This window comes from Platalea leucorodia (assembly GCF_965183815.1).
Source record: "Platalea leucorodia genome assembly, chromosome: 1".
In the NCBI taxonomy this organism is placed as follows: Eukaryota; Metazoa; Chordata; class Aves; order Pelecaniformes; family Threskiornithidae; genus Platalea; species Platalea leucorodia.
Window position 1 is genome coordinate 843,383 of NC_138823.1, and position 20,238 is coordinate 863,620.

The 20,238-nt window shown below is 69.1% G+C and overlaps 2 protein-coding genes across 3 annotated transcripts in view; one reads left to right on the forward strand and one right to left on the reverse strand.

Moving 5' to 3' along the window:
- Nucleotides 1–13,343, forward strand: part of LOC309588677 (casein kinase II subunit alpha-like) — a 28,207-nt gene extending 14,864 nt beyond the window's left edge. For both annotated transcript variants that reach the window (XM_082308265.1, XM_082308264.1), the window contains exons 3-13: nt 613–724; nt 3,096–3,197; nt 6,398–6,448; nt 7,441–7,500; nt 8,511–8,594; nt 10,103–10,213; nt 10,722–10,823; nt 11,956–12,056; nt 12,266–12,414; nt 12,655–12,744; nt 12,831–13,343. In XM_082308265.1, the coding sequence (XP_082164391.1) occupies nt 613–724; nt 3,096–3,197; nt 6,398–6,448; nt 7,441–7,500; nt 8,511–8,594; nt 10,103–10,213; nt 10,722–10,823; nt 11,956–12,056; nt 12,266–12,414; nt 12,655–12,744; nt 12,831–12,946 (1,078 nt within the window). In that variant the 3' untranslated portion in view covers nt 12,947–13,343. The remainder of the gene's footprint in view (nt 1–612; nt 725–3,095; nt 3,198–6,397; nt 6,449–7,440; nt 7,501–8,510; nt 8,595–10,102; nt 10,214–10,721; nt 10,824–11,955; nt 12,057–12,265; nt 12,415–12,654; nt 12,745–12,830) is intronic.
- Nucleotides 13,344–13,964: 621 nt separating this feature from the next.
- Nucleotides 13,965–20,238, reverse strand: part of DGAT1 (diacylglycerol O-acyltransferase 1) — a gene marked incomplete at its 5' end in the record, with an annotated part of 6,502 nt that continues 228 nt past the window's right edge. Inside the window, 17 exons of the mRNA XM_082315517.1 lie at nt 13,965–14,249; nt 14,358–14,420; nt 14,509–14,596; nt 14,707–14,772; nt 14,889–15,001; nt 15,084–15,128; nt 15,347–15,388; nt 15,497–15,535; nt 16,106–16,209; nt 16,325–16,399; nt 16,490–16,627; nt 16,719–16,824; nt 16,920–16,972; nt 17,058–17,143; nt 17,927–17,967; nt 18,424–18,511; nt 19,759–19,939. Of these exons, the coding sequence (XP_082171643.1) occupies nt 14,103–14,249; nt 14,358–14,420; nt 14,509–14,596; nt 14,707–14,772; nt 14,889–15,001; nt 15,084–15,128; nt 15,347–15,388; nt 15,497–15,535; nt 16,106–16,209; nt 16,325–16,399; nt 16,490–16,627; nt 16,719–16,824; nt 16,920–16,972; nt 17,058–17,143; nt 17,927–17,967; nt 18,424–18,511; nt 19,759–19,939 (1,475 nt within the window). The 3' untranslated portion in view covers nt 13,965–14,102. The remainder of the gene's footprint in view (nt 14,250–14,357; nt 14,421–14,508; nt 14,597–14,706; nt 14,773–14,888; nt 15,002–15,083; nt 15,129–15,346; nt 15,389–15,496; nt 15,536–16,105; nt 16,210–16,324; nt 16,400–16,489; nt 16,628–16,718; nt 16,825–16,919; nt 16,973–17,057; nt 17,144–17,926; nt 17,968–18,423; nt 18,512–19,758; nt 19,940–20,238) is intronic.

Below are 20,238 nucleotides of genomic sequence, written 5' to 3' on the forward strand. Positions count from 1 at the left end.
CGAGATCCTCAGTAGAAAGGAGGGGTCCCGGGGGAATTTTGACCGGGGGTATTTTGTCAGGCTCTGCCATTAGCCGGCCGCTGGCGGGCTCTGGAGTTTCGGGGGAGCTGGTCCCCACAGCCCCCCGCCTCCCCTTCGTAACCGAGGGGCGGGAAAGGTGGAAGGGCTTCGTCTCGGCACGACCCGGAGCAGAGCTGGGAGGAGAAGCCGAGGCCGGGAGGGAGCGCGCCAAGCGCTGGGAGTCGGCGGAGGCGTTTTCGGCGTGCCGGGAGGGTTTGCCCGCAGGGCCGCGGTGCGTCCCCGAGCTCCCCGTAACGCCCGCGAGGTCCGGTGGCCATCTCCACGTGGAAACTGCTGAGCCGGCGCTCCGCCGCGCGCGCCTGCCACGATGCTCCCCGGTCGTTCGCTGGTCGGTTTGCATGTTCCTCCGCGGCGGGAGCTGCTGCTCTCTGGCCCCAGGCACCGTGGTGACCGGCTAGCGCTCCGTTTACCGCGGAGCAACCCCCAGATCCTGACCTTCCCTTGGGAGAAGCGTTGTCTCTCAAGCAAGCGGCGCTGCGTTTCGAGCCGGGCGCGATCTCTTCATCTCTTCTTTCTCTGTTTCCCAAACAGCAACCAAGACGACTACCAGCTCGTGCGGAAACTCGGCCGCGGCAAATACAGCGAAGTCTTTGAAGCCATCAACATCACCAACAATGAGAAAGTGGTGGTGAAAATCCTCAAGGTAGGTGTGTTTGCGCGCCGTTTGATTCCGCCGCTGACGCTTCCGCGCCTTCCCCTCCTTCGCCTCTGCCTGCCCTCCCCGTCTGAAGAGCTCTGGTGATATGCGGACGACCTCGTCTTAGCTGAGGAAAACCTCAGTCCCCAAGGTTTGAGCTAGCTTAGAATCACGTTAAGGTTGGAAAAGACCTTTAAGATCATCGAGTCCAACTGTAACCCAGCACTGCCAAGGCCACCACTAAACCATGTCCCTCAGCACCACATCTCCCCGGCTTTTAAATCCCCCCAGGGGTGGGGACTCAGCCCCTGCCCTGGGCAGCCTGGGCCAGGCCCTGGCAGCCCTTTGGGGGAAGAAGTTTTTCCCCATACCCAACCCAACCCTGCCCTGGCGCAGCTTGAGGCCGTTCCCTCTCGTCCCATCGCTTGTTCCTGGGGAGCAGAGCCCGACCCCCCCGGCTCCAGCCTCCTTTCAGGCCGTTGCAGAGAGCGATGAGGGCTCCCCTCAGCCTCCTCTTCTCCAGGCTGAGCCCCCCCAGCTCCCCCAGCCGCTCCTCCCCAGCCTTGTGCTCCAGCCCCTGCCCCAGCCTCGCTGCCCTGCTCTGGCCACGCTCCAGCCCCTCCATGGCCGCCTTGGGGTGCGGGGCCCAGCGCTGAGCACAGCATTCGAGGGGCGGCCTCACCAGTGCCCAGCGCAGGGGCACCATCACCTCCCTGCTCCGGCTGGCCACACCAGTCCTGACACAAGCCAGGATGCCACTGGCCCTCTTGGCCACCTGGGCACCCTGCTGGCTCGTGTCCAGCGGCTGTCGACCAGCACCCCCAGGCCCTTTCCCGTCGGGCAGCTCCCATCCACTCTTCCCCATGCCTGCAGCGGTGCCTGGGGTTGTTGTGACCCAAGTGCAGGACCCGGCCCTGAGCCTTGCTGACCCTCACCCCGGGGCCTGGGCCCATCGACCCGGCCTGGCCAGGGCCCTCTGCGGGGCAAGGAGCTTCTCTTCTTCCCAAGCAAAGCAGTGGTTGTGACCTGAAACAGGCCCGAAGGCAGCCCGGTCCCTAAAGCCCAGGTCGCAGTCTCACCAGTTCAGCACAGGTACCTGGCTTGTTCGATCCATGAAATCCCTGTGCTGGATTTGCTGCTGCTCCCTGCCCGAGCGAGGACACAGGAGCCCAGAGAGCTTTCCCGGATGAGCAGAGCAGCGTCTTGCGACAGAAGGTCCTTGCGGCACGCGATGTCTCAGCCTGTACGTCGGAGCCGATTCCTGCCCTGGGGACGAGGACGGGTTCAGAGGGGTTCCCCGAGCTCGCGGAGCCCTGATGGATGGGCAGCCGGCAGTCCTGCCTCTCCCGTTTCATCCTCGTTAGGCTCACGGGCCGCGTTTAGGCTCGTCAGCTTGCGGTATCGAGCTCACTTCTGCGGTGTCACCAAACCGCGTGTAATTATAGCCTGTAGGATGCGTAATTATAAAGTACGGGGACGGTCTGAAGCACGTTGCCTTTGCAAGAGAAACGGTGATGGTGGAAGGAGCGTAGCCATGACGGAGCGCAACAGAAACGCCCGTCAAGAAAAGCACGGGACGGGTTACGAGTGAGAAGGCGAGAAATGTCCTCGTTCCTGCATTCGCCCCGTGTCTCGCCCGGCCCGCGGTGGGGGAGCAGAAAGCAGAAAGCTAGCCGGAAAGGCAGGAAGGGCATCCCATCCGCGGAGGCAGGAGAGAGGCTCAGCTCGGCGTCCCCGAGCGCATCCCGAGCTGTCGCCGCGCTCGCTCTGCGAGCCTGGGGCACTTCCCCGGGCGGCTCGGGCCGGGGACCGGTGGGGGGCCAGCACCGAGGCGTCAGAGGCGCGGACGGGCTCGGCTGCTGGGGCTGTTTGGCGGGATTACGCTTTCCTTGGGTAACGGTTCCCAAAGCGTCAGCCCAAGGTTTAACCTGGGACTTGAAGAAACTAAGCTCGCTCTTTAAAACCTTATTCTGTCGTAAAATAATCTCCCGACGGTCTCCCAAGCGCAGGACAGGCCGCTCCTTTGGAAGCGGAGGGCTGTTGGACGGCCGAGCTCGCAGGGTGCCGTTCCGCAGGGCGATTTGGGTGATTGAGGCGTGGAATCGCGCTCCCCCCGTTCCTCCGCGGCGCTGGCGTGGGGCCGGGTGACGCTGGATGCCCCGGCAGGGGAGAGCCACCGTCCTCGGGAGGCAGAGCCCGCCCTGCTCGGGGTGGGCCGCGGGCCGCGCGGACCTGGAGACCGCGCCCGCTCGTCGCCGTTCCCGCTGCGCGACTGGCGGACCAGGCGCTCCTTCGCCGTTCCCCCGCGGTGCCTCCGTCCCGTCACGCCGGAGAGGTCTGCCTGCTGGTAACTGGCTCTCGTTCTCTGTTTTATCAGCCTGTGAAAAAGAAGAAGATCAAGCGTGAGATTAAGATCCTGGAGAATCTCCGAGGAGGCCCCAATATCATCAGCCTGCTAGACATCGTGAAGGACCCCGTGGTAAGGACGGGGAAGGGGCGGCTCTGACGCCGGCAGCTGGCAGGGTGCGAGGGAGCCCTTCGGGGCCCTTCCCGCCCCGTGGGTTCGGAGCCTGCGGAGCACGGACTGACTCCCTGGCCCGCTCGGCACCCGGCTGGCAGCAGAGATCAGCCCGGGGATGATCTCCGCACACGTTCCCCGCTCGGAACCCCGAGACGGTAGATGAGAGGGTGGAAATGGAAAGAGAGATTTCTGGTTGATGCGGCGGCGACCGGTGCCGACAGCGCCGTCTGCTCTCGGTCCCGAAAAAGCGGCTGGGAGCAAGGGACGCCTTCTGCCCAGTGGGGTTGTTTGGCTTTCAAACCACCCGGGTCTTGCGCAGCGTCGGCGTTTGCTGGGTGACGCTCCCTGCCTTTGCGAAGGCCGAGGAGGAGGACGGGCAGCGGCCGACGCGGGCGAATGGGCGGCGAGCGGGAGGAGGTTGGGGTTGTGCCGTCGTTGAACCGATCGGGCAGAGGGAGGCTTTGCTCCGGCGCTCTGCGGTGCGCCGCGATCCTTCGCTCTTCCCAAAAAGACGCTGTTTCCTTTGTGGCGCTGGCCGCTCTCCCGGCTCTTGCCCAGGGGCGGCTTTTACTTCTGTTATCCCCGCGGAGCCGGGGTATCCCGCTGTCCCCGCTGGTTTGTAACCCGGCCGGTGCGATCCGGGCAGGATCACCGGTTCGGGTGGGTCCTGCGGCGGGGCAGGCAGCGCTCGGCGGGAGCCGGAGCGTTTTGGGAAACCCGCTTTTGGCAGCGGAGGTGAGAGTTTGACGTGGGCAGGCTGATAAAAGCCGTGGTGTTGATGCCGCGTGGCTGCACGTCTCCAAGGCCCGTGACTTGGTACCGCCTGCCGCGCTGATTAAAAAGCTGCGTTAGGATGAATTAGCAGGGCGCGTTTGAGCCGGTTTTAATCCTCTGACGGGCCGCGAAAGGCAGCTGGTCGTAGGGAGATAGCAGCGAGCCGGGGCCCTGGGGACAGGCTCTCGCTCCGCTGCTCCGTTTCCAGACGGGGTCTGCAGCGCCGGTGATGTTTGAGGTGACGGATCCCGTTGTCGCGCTGCGAGGAGGAGGAGGAGATCACAGAGAAGGGGAAGGGGTGGGGAGAGCCCTGCAGAAACAAGCCCGACACAAACAAGCCCAAAAACGTGGCGTGAGAGCTGCGGCCGCAGCTCGCTCGGCTCCTGGGGGGGCGTCCGCCTCCTCCAACTTCGGGGTCTCCGACAACGCGTCCCGGCTGCGGCAGCTTGGGAAGCCTGGGAGGGGTGCGGTGGCCGGGGCCGCGGTGGCCGGGGCCTTTCTGCCGGAGTTTCCGTGAAGCCTTGGTGAGATGGGGCTGAGGCGGGAGCCCCGTCCAGGGTGTAACCGTAGCTCGCTCTCGCGAAGCCGGCAGGCACCGCTGTTATCAGCCAGACCTCAAGAGCTGCCTTGCTTTTCCTGCCTCGCCCTGAGCCGGCTTTGCTGGGTCCCGTTCGGCACCCAGAGGTGGGTGCGTCGATCTGGTCCCTGGGATGGGTGATGCACAAAGCAGGTGCGTACGTGGTGGTGTAAAGATCCTAGAATCATCGAATTGTTTAGGTTGGAAAAGACCTTTAAGATCATCGAGTCCAGCCGTTCACTCAGCGCTGCCAAGCCCACCACTAACCCATGTCCCCAAGCACCGCGTCTCTCTGGGTTTTAAATCCCCCCAGGGATGGGGACCCAGCCCCTGCCCTGGGCAGCCTGGGCCAGGCCCTGACAGCCCTTTGGGGGAAGAAGTTTTTCCCAATACCCAACCCAACCCTGCCCTGGCGCAGCTTGAGGTCGTTCCCTCTCGTCCCATCGCTTGTTCCTGGGGAGCAGAGACCGACCCCCCCGGCTCCAGCCTCCTTTCAGGCCGTTGCAGAGAGCGATGAGGGCTCCCCTCAGCCTCCTCTTCTCCAGGCTGAGCCCCCCCAGCTCCCCCAGCCGCTCCTCCCCAGCCTTGTGCTCCAGCCCCTGCCCCAGCCTCGCTGCCCTGCTCTGGCCACGCTCCAGCCCCTCCATGGCCGCCTTGGGGTGCGGGGCCCAGCGCTGAGCACAGCACCTGAGGGGCGGCCTCCCCAGTGCCCAGCGCAGGGGCACCATCCCTGCCCTGCTCCTGCTGGCCACACCATTCCTGATACAAGCCAGGGTGCCACTGGCCCTCTTGGCCACCTGGGCACACTGCTGGCTCATGTCCAGCGGCTGTCGACCAGCACCCCCAGGCCCTTTCCCGCCGGGCAGCTCCCAGCCGCTCCTCCCCACGCCTGCAGCGGTGCCTGGGGTTGCTGTGCCCCCAGGGCAGGACCCGGCCCTGAGCCTTGCTGACCCTCACCCCGGGGCCTGGGCCCATCGACCCGGCCTGGCCAGGGCCCTCTGCAGAGCCTCCTGCCCCCAGCAGATCAACGCTCCCGCCCAACGTGGTGCCCTCGATCCCCCGTCCAGATCATCGATAAAGATCTTAAACAGGACCGGCCCCAGCACTGAGCCCTGGGGACACCACTGGTGACCGGCCACCAACTGGGTTTAAGCCCATTCGCCCCCACTCTGGGCCCGGCCACCCAGCCGGTTTTTTACCCAGCGAAGCGTACGCCTGTCCAAGCCCTGAGCAGCCGGTTTCTCCAGGAGAATGGTGTGGGAAACGGTGTCAAAGGCTCTTCTGAAGTCCAGGTCAACACCATCCACAGCCTTCCCCTCACCCACCAAGGGTCACCGTGTCATGGAGGGCGATCAGGTCGGTCAAGCAAGACCTGCCTTTCACAAACCCACACTGACGGGGCCCGATCCCCTGGTTGTCCCGCACGTGCCGCGTGATGGCACTCGGAGTGATCTGCTCCGTCACCTTCCCCGGCACCGAGGTGAGGCTGACAGCCCTGTAGATCCCCCGATCCTCCTTCCAGCCCTTCTCGTAGATGGGCCGTCACATTTGCCAACCTCCGCTCAACCGGGACCTCCCCGGTGAGCCAGGGCTGCTGCTGGATGATGGATGAAGCTGGGTGCTGGGCAGCGCTCCTGAGGGCGGCTCGCGCCGCCGTCTGTGCTGCGGTACCGGCAGGGCCCGGGGCGGCGGGGGCGGGAGGCGGATGCAGGGCAGCGTGGACACCGGGCTTCGCTCTCCCGCCTTGAGGAAGACTAAACCTCTCTCTTCTCTTTCTGTCTCGCCAACCGATGCCGCTGTCCTGCAGTCTCGGACGCCTGCCCTGGTCTTCGAGCATGTCAACAACACGGACTTCAAGGTGAGCGACCGCCACCATCGTCGCAGACGCCTCCTGAACCCGGTGATGGTGTGGGGCGTGGGGGAGAGCTCTGCTGCAGAGCCGGCGTCGCGCCCTGGCTACCGGGGGGATTCCCGACCCGCTCCGACGCTGTCTCGTGGTGGGGAGGGAAGGGTCCTGCACTTCAGAGGCACGCGGTGTCTCAGAAATGGCCAGCTTTGCTGTCTCAGGGGATCTGGGGCTGCGGGCGGCTGCTCTTTTCTACGTTTTACAGTTAAGGGAAGAGCCAGGGGTACGGTGCTGGTGCTTGGGGCTATCCCGGTGGATCTCCGAGTCTCCTCTTGGCCACGCTGCTGCAGCAGTTGGCCATCGTGGGCTTGTATTCGCAATCTGCTGTTGGCCAATTTGCCGGCTGCAACGGTGGATTAGCTGAGCCTCCTGTCCCTGGAGCCTGGGCTGGGTGGAAGGAGATGAGGCGGGTTATCGAGCCGGGCGGTAGGCGTTAGTAAACCAGCAGCCGCTCTGCCCGCGGCTGCTCGGTTCTGTTTTCAGTGAGTAATTAAGGCTGCAAGGCCTGATGGCGCCCTTGTCCCACCCGATTCTCGTCCCCAAGGCTTGTCTTGGGGCCGTCTCGGGGAATCGCTCGCTCATCCTCATCCCCTGTCCTCAGGGTGGGAAACGGGGTCCTCCCAGGCGCTGGGTCTGAGCGGGGTCTCGGAGCTCCCTGGTCCCCTCCCGGGCGGAAGCAGGGAGGGCGCACGCACGCTCCGAGGGTTGGTCAGCCCGGCTCCTCCCCGGGGTGCGCTGGCCGTTCCCGGGTGGGGAAATTGGGGTACGAAGCCGGTACGAGGCTGCCCAGGTGCCATCTGGCCGGTTGGTGCCTCTGCACCCGAGCTGTGGCTCTGCCAGCGTCCGTTCCGCGCCAGCGCCGGCGGTTGGTGCCTCCGCGAGGAGCCCGGAGCGGCGGATAAACAACGCTGTGTTTTGTTAACCTGCTTCTTGTCTTCTTTCAGCAATTGTACCAGACGCTATCCGATTTTGACATACGGTTCTACATGTACGAAATCCTAAAGGTAAGCTCCTGGGGCGGCTGGGAAATCCAGCCCCTGAGAAGCTCCTCGCCCAGGAGACCGTGGCTGCCGAGCCTGCCCCGGGGCGCCTGCCCGTGGGAGCGGGAGGTGGCGACTGGAGTCCATTTGGCAACCGAGCCCTGCTGGACCGTTGCCCGGCCGGCCACGTGGGATGGCTTCTTGGGCCACCGCACGAGGGGAGGCTGAGAGGCAGGTGGCTGCGGAGCGCGCTAGCGAGCGGCTCAGAGCGCAAGGTCACCGTGTCCTTGAGGAGCAGAAGCCATCGTATTTATCTCCCCGGCTTCCTCTTGCAAGATTTCTGCCTCCGCTGGGACCGGGTGTTGAAAGTGGCTTTGGTTGCAAGCTGCGGGGCCGTGCCGGAGCCTGCTCGGGCGGTCAGCCGGGGGCCCCGGGGCACTGAAACCCTTTCCCAGCGCGCTCCTTGCCTATCCCAGCCATCCCGGCCGGCAGAGACGGGCCGGGATCGACTGCAGGGCTTCCGCTGGAGCAGGCACTGCCGGGAGACGAGCGAGGTCTCCTTTGGCGCGACGTCCCCTCCGCTGGGGCTGCAGAGGGAGGTGGGGTTTGGCCCCTCGCCGCCGCTCGGTCACGCTCCGGCTCTTGGGCTTGGGCTGGGTTTCAAGGGGTCGCACCGGGGGGCCGAGCCCGGCGCGCGGCTCTGCGGCGGTCGGACCCGCGCCGTGGGATTTTAGCGGTCTCCTCGCAGACCGGAGGTGACGGTGCATGCTGGACGCCGGGGAGGGTCCGCGCTAGAGGCGACGGTGCAGGGCCGAGGTCTGGAGATCCCTGGGGAACGCCTCCGTGCCCCTTAGCTTTTAGGGCAGGCGGCACCGAAGCAGGGGCTGCCCGAGGCGGCTGGCTCTGTCCCAGAAGAGCCTCTGGGTCTGTCCGTCACCACCGGCCCTGCCGCCTCCGGCTGCGGGCCCTCTGCCTGATCCTGCTGCCTCATCGCGCGCAGGGAGGCTTTCTGACGGCGCCCATTCTGTCCGCAGGCGCTGGACTACTGTCACAGCATGGGGGTCATGCATCGAGACGTCAAGCCGCACAACGTCATGATCGACCACGAGCACAGAAAGGTAGGGCGAGGCCCCGGATCCGGCTCCCTGGGGATAAGGGGAACGCCGCGGGGCAGCGCCGGGCTGCTTCTCTCTGCCTCTCGGAGCGGAGAGGGTCCGTCCTGCTGCGCCAGCTCCCGCTCTCCCCGCCCAGGCAGGGCTGCGCAGGGGCCGTGAGCTCTTCTCCCAGCCGCTCAGCTCCTGGCCGAGAGCCTTATCGTTGGCAAAGCCACCCGGCGCTTCGCTTTCACGCCTGTTCCCGCAGGCCAGCGCAGGCTTAGCCCGCGTTTCGCTGCTGCGGACAGTTGCGGTTTCGACAGCGAAACCTCCCCGGCGCAGTTAACGCCGCGCGGTCCTGCCCGTCTCGGCAGCACCAGCGCTCCCGAGGCCGTGTCCAGGCGGGAGAGCCTTGCCTTCGGGCCCTCGTTAGCTCTGGGCCCTGCAGGCCCCGGCGCGGGGAGGGGGCTGAAATCGCAGCCGTTTTTGTTTGGAAATGCAGGTGGCCGTAAAACCCGCACCTGCGCCCAGTAAACTCCTTTTATTTGCCACCTGGATGGCGGCAACTTCGGCTTGTAAATGTAACTTTAGATTTCTTCTAGCACCTCCGTAGCGACTGCCCAGCTGGGGCCTCAAATGAAAAAAGGACTTCAAAAGGCGCCTGCTCGGCCGGCGGGAGGCTGGGGTGGCTGCCCGGCACGGGCAAAGCCGCTGGCGGCCGGTGACCGCCTGCGTTACCGGAGGGGAAGGGGCCGAACGCCCCCGTGCCCTTTGAGCACCGCGCCCTTTGAAATCTTCCCCGTCACCGCAGCCCGGCATCGCCCTGCGATGGTAGATGTCCTGCGTTGCGTTGTGCCCGCAGGCGTGGCTGTCCTTCTCCCCAGGTTATTACAGAGACCATTGGAGAGGCTCGTTGAGGACGGTAGATGTCCCGCACCTCGATTTTAGTAAGATTTCTGGCATAAGCCAACCAGGGAAACGTGGCTTAGGTGCGTTTTCTCTGTGGTGGGTATAGAGCTGCTGGCAAGCCGTGATTAGAGGGTAATTCTCAATGGTTTGCTGCCGGAGTGGAAGGCAGCGCTGCGCAGGTCGGCGCTAGGCCCGGCGTTGGTCGGTGTTAATGAGCTGGCCGATGGACCGCAGAGTGTGCGGCATCTGCGGGTTTAACGAGCCACACTGGGGAGGGCTGCAGGGCCCCCGAGTTCCAAGGCGTCCCGCTGAGTTCGATAAAAGAGCCGAAAAATGGGGTGAAATCCCCGCAGAACCCGAGGCCGAAGCAGGCGGCGGCGTGGGGGCGGGCGGGGTGGGCCCCCGCACCGGGCGAGGGTGCCGGGGCAGCATCAGCGGTGCCGTGAGGAGGGAGGACGCCGCGCCGGACCGCCTGCGCCATGCCGTCACCCCCCGAGATGCCCCTGCCACCTCTCCCCGCCTTGGCTCCGACGTGGCCGCCGCGGCGGCACGGCACCGCTGCAGCGGAGAGCTGCGGGGTTGCAGGTGCCGGTACCGATGCGGTCTCTCTCCTTCTCCTCCAGCTGCGCCTGATCGACTGGGGGCTGGCGGAGTTCTACCACCCCGGCCAGGAGTACAACGTGCGGGTGGCCTCGCGGTACTTCAAGGGACCGGAGCTCTTGGTAGATTACCAGGTATATACCGGCCAGGCCCAGCCCCGCGTGCCGATGGCTGGGGAGACGCAGGCTGGCGTCGCGCTGCCGTGCAGCCCCGGGCTTTCCTGCGCCCAGGCACCTGCCCGGCGGGTTACAACCCGCGGCTGTACGCAAGCGGGAGAGCGACAGCCCCGCTACGGCTCCCGCGGGCTGGAAAGGCTCCGGAGTGATCGGCGTAACCTGCGCCGAGGGGTGAAGTAATCGGGGAAGGCGTGAATAAAGGAGACTCTCTGCCAGCCTCCTTGAGGCGGCAGCTCGCGGCGGGTCGGCGTCTAGCTTTTCTGCCCGTGACCGACGAGACCACGCGTGGTTCAGGCTCTGAACCCGGCGCCTGTGTCGGAGACGGTCCTGGGCCAAGCGGAGCGCGGAGCTGCCCGCCATCCGCTTGGAGGGGGCTCGGGGCGCGTCCCCCCTCCCGCGCCGTCGCAGCAGCCGGTGGCTCCCGGGGCCTCCCTGACCTCCCCCCCCCTCTCCTCGGCTCTTCCAGATGTATGACTACAGCTTAGACATGTGGAGTTTAGGCTGCATGCTGGCCAGCATGATCTTCCGGAAAGAGCCCTTCTTCCACGGACACGACAACTACGACCAAGTGAGCTCCAGGGCAGCCCGCTGCCCGCTCCTGTCCCGCAGACCCTCCCCGCGCCCCGCAGACCCTCCCTGCCCCCTCCCTGCACCCCACAGACCCTCCCCGCGCCCCGCAGACTCTCCCTGCCCCCTCCCTGCACCCCACAGACCCTCCCCGCACCCCGCAGACCCTCCCTGCCCGCTCCCCCATCCCGCAGACCCTCCCTGCCCGCACCCCGCAGACCCTCCCCGCACCCCGCAGACCCTCCCTGCCCACTCCCATCCCACAGACCCTCCCTGCCCGCACCCCGCAGACCCTCTCTGCCCGCTCCCCCATCCCACAGAGCCTCCCCGTACCCCGCAGACCCTCCCCACGCCCTGCAGACCCTCCCCGCGCCCCGCAGACCCTCCCTGCCCGCTCCCATCCCGCAGACCCTCCCTGCCTGCACCCCGCAGACCCTCCCTGCACCCCGCAGACCCTCCCTGCCCGCACCCCGCAGACCCTCCCTGCACCCCGCAGACCCTCCCTGCCCGCTCCCATCCCACAGACCCTCCCTCCCCGCGCCCCGCAGACCCTCCCTGAGGCTCCCCCATCCCGCAGACGCTCCCTGAGGCGCAGCTCCATTTCGGTCACTCCAAACCGATGGTGCTGCCGCGGTGGGGTTCGTGGGCCGCGGCTCCGGAGCCGGCCGGCGACAGCGGAGAGGGGCTCCCCAGCTGTGTCTCTCCCGTGAGCTCGGGCAGGGCGCGCAGGCGGCCGCCCCGCCGAAGGGCCTGCCGCGACCTGCGTCTGTGGGAGCTGGGCTCCCCGCTGCAGCCGCCCGCGGGGTCAGGAGGGAAAACCAGGCTCCGCTCCAGCGCTGGAATTCCGGCCCTGGAGCATCTCGGGCACCTGTCTGGGAGCACGGGCACGCCTCCGCACGGCTTCCCGCCGCCCCGGGGAAGGGCTGCGAGGCCTTGCCTCCGCTTTCCAGCGCGGAGAGGGCCGGGAACGCGTCCCTCCCCGGCCACGAAGCTCTGCTGAGCTGCGTCCTCGCCGGGGGAGCGAGGGACGCGGCGGGGGGAGCCGGGACCCGCGGCTGGGCTGGCAGGAACTCCCCCCCGCCCCCGTCTGCGCCATCGCCCTCAGCGTTGCGGCTTCTCCGCCCTTTTGGCAGCTCGTGCGCATCGCGAAAGTGCTGGGGACGGAGGACCTGTACGACTACATCGACAAGTACAACATCGAGCTGGATCCCCGCTTCAACGACATCCTCGGCAGGTGGGGAGCCGCGGCGGGTGCCGCGGGGCGCGGGCGGTGCTGCCCTCCCTCCCCAAATCCTCCCTCCTCCCGGAGCCGACAACTGGCCCGGTGCTGCCCGTACCGGCCGCGGCGTCCCGCGTCCGGGCGCGGGGCGGGCAGCGTGGGAGGCGAGCCCGGGTGCGGTGCTGATGCAGCTCTCCCCCTCCTCCTCCTCCTCCTCCTCGCAGACACTCGCGGAAGCGGTGGGAGCGCTTCGTGCACAGCGAGAACCAGCACCTGGTGAGCACCGAGGCCCTCGACTTCCTCGACAAGCTGCTGCGCTACGACCACCAGACACGCCTCACTGCCCGGGACGCCATGGAGCACCCCTACTTCTGTACGTCCGCCCGCGCCGCTGCCCGCCCCGGCGGCCGCCGCGCCCTCCCTGCCTCCCCCCGCCTCCTCCTCGCTGCTGCCGGCACCGGTCACCGCCCCGACGGGTTCTCCTCGGCCTTTTGGGTGCGGGCAGCGCCCGCGGCGCAGCTCCGTCCTCGCCGGCTGCCCCCCCCGTGCCCATCCGTCCCCGTCTCGCGGGGAGCCCTCGCTGACGCCTCTTCCCTTCCCCTCTGCCCCCCAGATCCCATAGCGAAAGACCCGGCGAGGATCGGCGCCCCGGCTGGCCTCTCCGCCAGTAACACGCCTGTCAGCTCCTCCAGTATGTTGGCAGGTGAGCGCTCGAGCCCGCGGGGGTCTCGGGGGGCTCCGGGCCCGCGCCGAGCTCTCCCGCCGACCCCCTCGCTCTCTCCGGCGCAGGTATTACCTCGATGTCCGCCTCCCAGCCCATCGGCGGCCTGGCCGCGTCGCCCGTCATCTCCTCGCCCAACGCTTTGGGCTCGCCGGTCCCCGCCGCAGCCGGCGTCCAGCCCTGAACTCAACCTCTCGCCCGCCGGCTTCCCGCAGCGCCGAGGCCGGTGCCGCGCCTGCCTTCTGCCCGCCTGCCTGCCCCGCCAGCGCCGCGGGCTCCGGCCGCCCGCCCCTGCCCGGAGGCAGAAACCGGGCACTCCGGAATTTTTTTGGGGGTTTTTTTTTTTTGTTTTTTTTTGTTAAGTATGGAAAAAAAGAGCAAAAATGTAGGGTTTTGGTTTTTTTTTTTCTCTGTGCAGTAACACTTTCACCCTCTCTGGCGCCGGACCGAGGCCGAGCGCTGTTGTGTCTGTGTGGGGGGACGGCGGTAGCTGCATTCTTCTCCTGAGGATCGTGGTTAGTGACACAACTACAGTGTAGAAATCTAAAATGAATAATAAAATTTATTTTCTATGTCCCTAACAGGACGGAGCGGGGGCCGCCGCTGCTTCTCGGGTGGGGACGCCGGCAGCGGGTGGGCGCCGGTGGCACAACGGGGGCGGTGAAACACCGGGGCGGGTTGCGCAGAGGTCCCTGCCCTGCTCCCGGTTGGGTCGAAGCTCCATCGCTCCCTCCAGTTTGCCCAGTTTGTCCCAGCTGCTTTCCCCCCAAACTGGGTTCCCCAGCCCCCGCGGGGGGCGAAGGCCGGGGCGGGGAGGCAGGGACAGCGCTGAGGCCCGGCGTGGAAAAAGAAGACACTTTAATCACTGAAGTTTTTGACAGATGCGATCCGGAAGGGTTAAAAAGTGGCTGAGCGGGACCAGAGCAAGGCCAGCAGGCAGCGGCAGGGCCGCCGCGGGCAGCTGCCTGCGTGGGCAGCGGCCCCGGGACGGAGCAGGCAGGGCCCGGAGCTGCGGGCAGGGATTGTGCCGGGGCGAGACCCCGCCAGGGCCGGTCCCGGTCCTTTAAAGTGCCGTAAGGGAGAGGAGGCTCCGCTTCCAGCTGGGGGCTGCGGGGCCGGAGGCCGGTTGCCGGAGGCCAGGCAGGCTCAGCCCAGGCCCCGCAGCCCCCAGGGCAGCACGGGCACCCTCCCGCCCCGGCGGCTATTGCATTGATCCGACGGTGAGTTCGCGAGGACGTGGCGCCCGCCGGCTGTTCCCCACGCAGAGGCGACGGCACCGCGGCACCGGCACAGTCCCGGGGCCCGTGGGGCACCGGGGAGGGCGGGCGGCCCCCTCCGCCTCACTGGTTGCCTTCGTAGTTGAGCACGTAGTAGTCGTGCACGTACATCAGGACGACGATGGGCTGGCCGATGATCAGGCAGATCCAGACGGCCGCGTTCCCGTAGTTGCCCCTGAGGAACTTGGAGACGAACCAGGCCAGCGGGATCTGGAGGGGAGGGCGGCAGCGTCAGCCCCGCCGCCGGCAAAGGCCGGGGCCGCGCCCCGAGCCCCGGGGCCGCAGGACCCCGCCGGGGTCGGCCAGGGCTCCGCTTACCTGCATCGCCATCCCCATGAAGGCCCAGAGCCGGAACATCTTCAGGGGGACGCTCACCAGGTACTGGGGGGAGACGGCCTCAGCGCCAGCCCCGGCCGGCAGCGCCGGCAGCGCCAGGCAGGGGCCGGGGGGAGCCGGGGGCAGCGCTCACCTCGTGGAAGAAGGCAGAGCCCAGGAAAACGGCGGTCTGGGCCGTCCACTTGCTGAGCCCCCGCTTCAGCATGGGCTTGTAGAAGTGCCTGAGAAGCAGCGGGGCGTTGGCGCAGAGCGGCGGCAGCCCCCGGGGAGCCGGGGGGCGAGGAGCCGGGGACGGGTCCCCCCCGCCGCCGCCGCCGCGACCCCCGCGTACCTGAGACACCACTTGTGCACGGGGATGTTCCAGTTCTGCCAGAAATAGGTCACCGACTCGGAGTTCCTGCGGAGAGCGGGGCCGTCAGCCGCGTCCCCGCTCCCCCCCCGGCGCAGGGACCCCCGGCCCGGGGGCAGGAGGGGCCCAGGGGGCAGCGCCGTCCCCCCGCCGCCGCCGCTCACCACCAGTCCCTGTAAAACTCCCGGTCGCCGAAGCGCGTCACTTCGGCCATCACGTTCAGGCAGGAGTGGAAGAACCAGTAGAAGAAGATGAGCCAGATGAGGTGGTTGGGGACCTGCGGGGGGGAGGGGGAGGCCGTCGGGGGGGGTCCTGGCTGCCCCCCACCCGTGGGCAGCGGGGACGGCGGGGGTACTCACGGCCAGCTTCAGGAGCCGCTCCATGATCCGGGAATAATCCATGTCCTGCAAGGCAGCGGCCGCCGTCAGCCCTGGCCCGCGGCGCCCGTGCCAGCCCGGGAAGAGGGCAGGGGCGGCTGCGGCACGGCGGCGGCCTGGCCAGATCCCGGCACCGAGCACCCTCTGCCCCACTGAGGGCAGGCTGGGGGGGGCCTCTGCCCCCCCCCACCAAATCACCGGTCCCTGGGGGACCCCCAAGCGCCGGGAGGGGCCCCCTCACTCACCCGAAACGGCTTCATGGAGTTCTGGATCGTGGGCACCATCCACTGGAAGAGAGGAGGCGGCTGGAGCGGGTGCGGGGCCCTGCCCGGGGAGGGGGGGCCCTGCCCGGGAGGGGGCCCCCCACCCCCCGTCCCCCCCCCGCGCCCCCGTACCTGCTGGATCAGCCCCACCAGCAGCTGGATGAAGAACAGCTGGAAGAGAGAGGCAGCCATCAGCGGGGGGCACCCAGCCCCCCCACCCCGGGGACCCCCCCACCCCGGGGACCCCCCCACCCCGTGAAGGCAGAGGCCAGGGCTCCAGCCACAAGGCTCCCACTGGCCCCGAGCCCAAACACACACCCCCCCCCCCCCCCCCGCAGGACCCCAGCCCCAGCAGGGCCCCTTGGGACCCCCCTTTGCAGGCCCCCCTGGACCCCCCCAGGACCGCCTGGATCCCAGCAGGACCCCAGCCCCCCCCCGGACCCCCCAGGACCCCCCCAGACCCCAGCCTCAGCAAGACCCCCTGGAACCCCCCCCAGCAGGACCCCAGCCCCTGAAGGACCCCCCCAGATCCTCCCAGCAGGGCCCCTCGGGACCCCCCCCATCAGGCCCCCCTGGATCCCAGCAGGACCCCAGCCCCCCCCCAGCCCCAGCAGGACCCCCTGAACCCCCCTTTACAGGACCCCAGCCCCAGCAGGACCCCAGCCCCCCCCAGTGGGACCCCCTGGATCCCAGCAGGACCCCGGACCCCCCCAGACCCCCCAGGACCCCCCCAGCCCTCACCATCTCGAAGAGGCGCCGGAGGAGGAAGCGCTTGCGGACGCGGGGGGAGCGGGGAAAGTTCAGCTCGTAGCAGAGGGTGGGCGCGAAGACAAAGTAGTAGAGATCTGCGGGGAGGGGGCGCGTGGCTGCAGGGCCGGGGACCCCCCCAGCGGCTCCAGGGACCCCCACGGCTCTGGGGACCCCCCCAGGGTCCGGGGACCCCCCCAGGCCCGCGCTTACCGCCGTAGGTGAGGTTGTCCGGGTAGGCGACGCCGTTCTTCCCCACGTCCCCGTTGGCGTTCTTGGCCCCGGCAGCTGGGAGAGGGGAGCGGAGCCGTGAGCCCCCCGGGCGGGGGGAGCCCCGCGTCCCCCGTCCCCCCCCCCGCCGCCGCCCCGGTGCCGTACCTGCGGCCGAGCCGTCCCCGGAGGCCGGGGGGGCTTTTTTGGCTTCCCTCCTCTCCCGACACCACTTATTGACGTCCTTGAAGGAGAAGAGCTTGAGGAAGAGGACGGTGTAGACGGCCAGGGTGAAGGCAGCCCCCACTGCGGGGAGAGAGGGGGCGGTGAGGGGGGGAGGGGGCAGGGCCCGATCCTGGACCCCCCCCCGGGCCCAGCCTGGCCCCCGTTTGCCCACCTGGGGTGATGGAGGTGATGGCGAGGACGACGCCGGCGGGGAAGCAGAGGACGGCCAAGAGGTTGAGGTTGTGCAGGGCGGCCCCCGCGGCCTCCGAGAGGGAGCCCTGTGGGGCGGGGGGCGTGAAATTGGGGTGGGGGGCGTGAAATTGGGGCGGGGGGGGGAGACCCCAAGCCCAGGGAGGGGTCCCCCGGCGCTCACCGCTGCCAGCCATCTCTCCAGGGCCAGGGTCACCACGACGAAGACGTTGGCTGCTGCGGGGAGAGGAGGACGGGGTCAGGGCTGCCAGGACGGGGCCCCGCGGCGGGGCCGGGGGCCGCGGCGGCGGGGGGCACTCACCGATGAGCAGGCAGAGGGAGGGCCAGCTGTAGGGGTCCTTGAGGAAGAGGGAGACCACCTGGATGGGGTCCACCAGGATGCCGTACCTGCGCGGGGCGGGGGGGTCCTCAGCGGCCGGGGGGGGCCCCTCCGGACACCCACGGCCTCCGGGACCCCACCGCGGGCTGGGGGCTCCCGTAGCCACCGGTGTCACCCCACGGGGGTCCCTGGTCCCACCCCAAATCCCCAGCGGCCCCAGGGACCCCTCCAGTGGGATCCCAGGGATCGATGGCACCCCCAGCCCCACACTGGGGACCATGACAGACCCCCAGCCCCATACTGGGGACAATGACACCCCCCAGCCCCATACTGGGGACAATTATGGCCCCCCAGCCCCACACTGAGGACCATGATCACCCCCCCAGCCCCATACTGGGGACAATTATGGCCCCCCAGCCCCACACTGGGGACCATGACAGACCCCCAGCCCCATACTGGGGACAATTATGGCCCCCCAAGCCCCACACTGGGGACCATGATCACCCCCCCAGCCCCATACTGGGGACAATGACACCCCCCAGCCCCATACTGGGGACAATGACACCCCCCAGCCCCATACTGGGGACAATTATGGCCCCCCAAGCCCCACACTGGGGACCATGACAGACCCAGCCCCACGCCGGGGTGGCAGAGCCGCCCCAGGCAGCGTGGGGATGGACGTTGGCGGGGGAACGGGGTCCGTGTCCCCCCCCGAGGGGACCCCCAGGGTCCGTGTCCCCCCCCGAGGGACCCTCAGGTCCGTGTCCCCCCCCCGAGGGGACCCCCAGGGTCCGTGTCCCCGCCGTGGGGACCCCCAGGTCCGCGTGTCCCCGCCGCGGGACCCCGCTCACTTGATGAGGTTCTCCAGGAAGAGCCGAGCGTTGCTCAGGATCTGGCGGAGGAAGGAGGAGATGGGTGAGGCGACGGGGGGGGAAGGGGGGGCCGGTCCCCGCGTCCCCGGGCACGGCTCAGGGACACTCTTGCGTCACCGGTGCCACGAGGCTGTGCAAGGGTTGCGGCACACGGCACGGTGAGTCACGTGCCGGCCCACGGACGGTTGCCACCGGCCACGAAACCGTGGCTGCCCCCGGGGGGCTTCGCGCCTCCTCCCCTGGGAAGCCCAGAGGCCGGCGACAGCCGCGGTGGCACCAGGTGCCGCGTCGGTGAGCGGGCACCGTCGGCACGAGTTAATCGGCGCGCCGGCCGCGGCCGAGTCCCTTCTGCTCGCTTTCACCCGCTAATTGAATTAAAGCCACGCCGAGGGATCGGCCGTCACCGCGCCGGTTCTGGCGGCAAAGCCGCCGCCGCGCTGCCGGGGCGGCCGTCCCGGCGCAGGGCCCCGACTCACCAGCATGACCACACACCAGTTGAGGATGCCCCGGTAGTTGCTGTAGCCGCTGGCCGAGCTGAGCAGAGAATCCTGCACCTTGTGACACCTGGGGACGAGACGGGGGGGACGCGGGCGGTGTTTGGGGGGGGACGCGGGCAGCCAGGGCCGCCCTGGGGACCCCGGCGGCGTTTGGGGACAGCGGGGACGCGGGTGGGAAAGCCCGGGGGGGACGCGGAGTTGGGGTGCAGGCAGGCAGCGGGCAGGAGGGCAGCCCCGGGGCGGGCAGGGGCAGGCAGCACGGGGGGGGCAGCGGGTGCCAGCCAGGAGCCCCCCCAGTCCTTGGGGACACGACTGCCGCCCCCCAGGAGGGGACAGGGGCGTCCCAGCACGTTCAAGCGGTTCCAGGGTTGGGCAGAGCCCAGAGTTGCAGGCAGGGCAGGCAGCGCAGGCAGGGCCGGGTCCAGAGTCCCCGGGTGCCGCAGCCCTCGCCCCGGATAAGATATGGGGGGGTCAGGGACCGATCCTGCCCCCGCCGCGCCCCGGGAGAGGGGGGTACGGGGCTGGGGGGCTGCAGCTCTGTTTCGGGACGCGGCAGCGGGCAGGCAGTGGGCAGGCAGCAGCAGGCAGCGGGCAGGCAGCTCACCCACGACCCCCACAGCCCCTCGCTCCCCCCCTGGGGGGAGCTGGACCCCCCCCTGCCCAGCCATGGCGGGGGGGGGGGGGGAGGGCTCCTGGGGGGGTTTAGGTCACCTGGATTGGGGTCCCCAGGGGATGGGACCCCCCCCAGGGGCAGGGGACCTCAACCATGGGCCGGGGGGACCCCAAGCTGGGGCAAAGGACAAGGAGGACCCCAACCAGGGGACAAGGGGACCCCAAAACAGGGGATGTGGGGACACCCCCCCCCCAAAGGCAGGGGACCTCAACCAGAGGCAGGAGATGGAGGGACCCCCCCCCCCCCAGGACAGGGGACGGGACCCCAAGCAGGGGACAAGGGGGACCCCAAAGCAGGGGACATGGGGACCCCCCCGAAGAGCAGGGGACCCCAAACAGGGGACAAGGGGGGGTCCCGGTCCCCGGGGGACGTGGGGACCCCCCCCCAGGGACAGCAGACAGCCCCCCCCCCCGGGGGACAAGGGGGGTCCCGGTCCCCGGGGGAGCCCCCGGGAAGGGGCTGGGGGGGGTCCCGGTCCCCGGGGGTGGCGGGGGGGGGGGGGGGGGGGCAGGGACACGGAGCGGGGCGCTGGGACCCCCCCCGCCGCCCGGGGAAGCGGCGCCCGGCCGGGGAGGGCCCCGCGGTGTCGCCAGAGGGACCGGGAAGGGACGGGGACACGGGGGGGGCACCGGGGCCGTTACCTGAAATCCCCGTCGGGGTCATCGCCGCCGTCGCCCTGCCCGGGGCCGGGGCCCTGCTGCCGCCCCGCTGCCCCCCCCCCGCCGCCGCCGGGCCGCCGCCGCCGCCCCCCCCGGTTGCCGTGGCCGCGCCGCGGTCGCCCATGCTGGGCCCGGGCCCGTCCGCGCCGCCGGCCCCCGCCGCCTCCCGGCCACCGTAGGGCGCCCCCCGCCCGCCACGGCCTTTGTAACCTTGGCAACCGCCCCGCCCCCCCGCCCCGCCCCGGCCAATGGGAGGGGCGAGAGGCGGCGGGACTACAACTCCCAGCGTCCCCCGCGGGCCTCCCCGCCCCCGCCTCTACCGGCGTCGTGACGGGCGGCGGAGAGGACCAATGGCGAGGAGGGATGCGGAAGGGGGGTGAGCCAATGGGGAGGCGGGGCGGGGCCGCGCCGGCCAATGGGAAGGCGGAGCGGCGGGGGGGCGGGGCAGCGCGGCGATGAGCG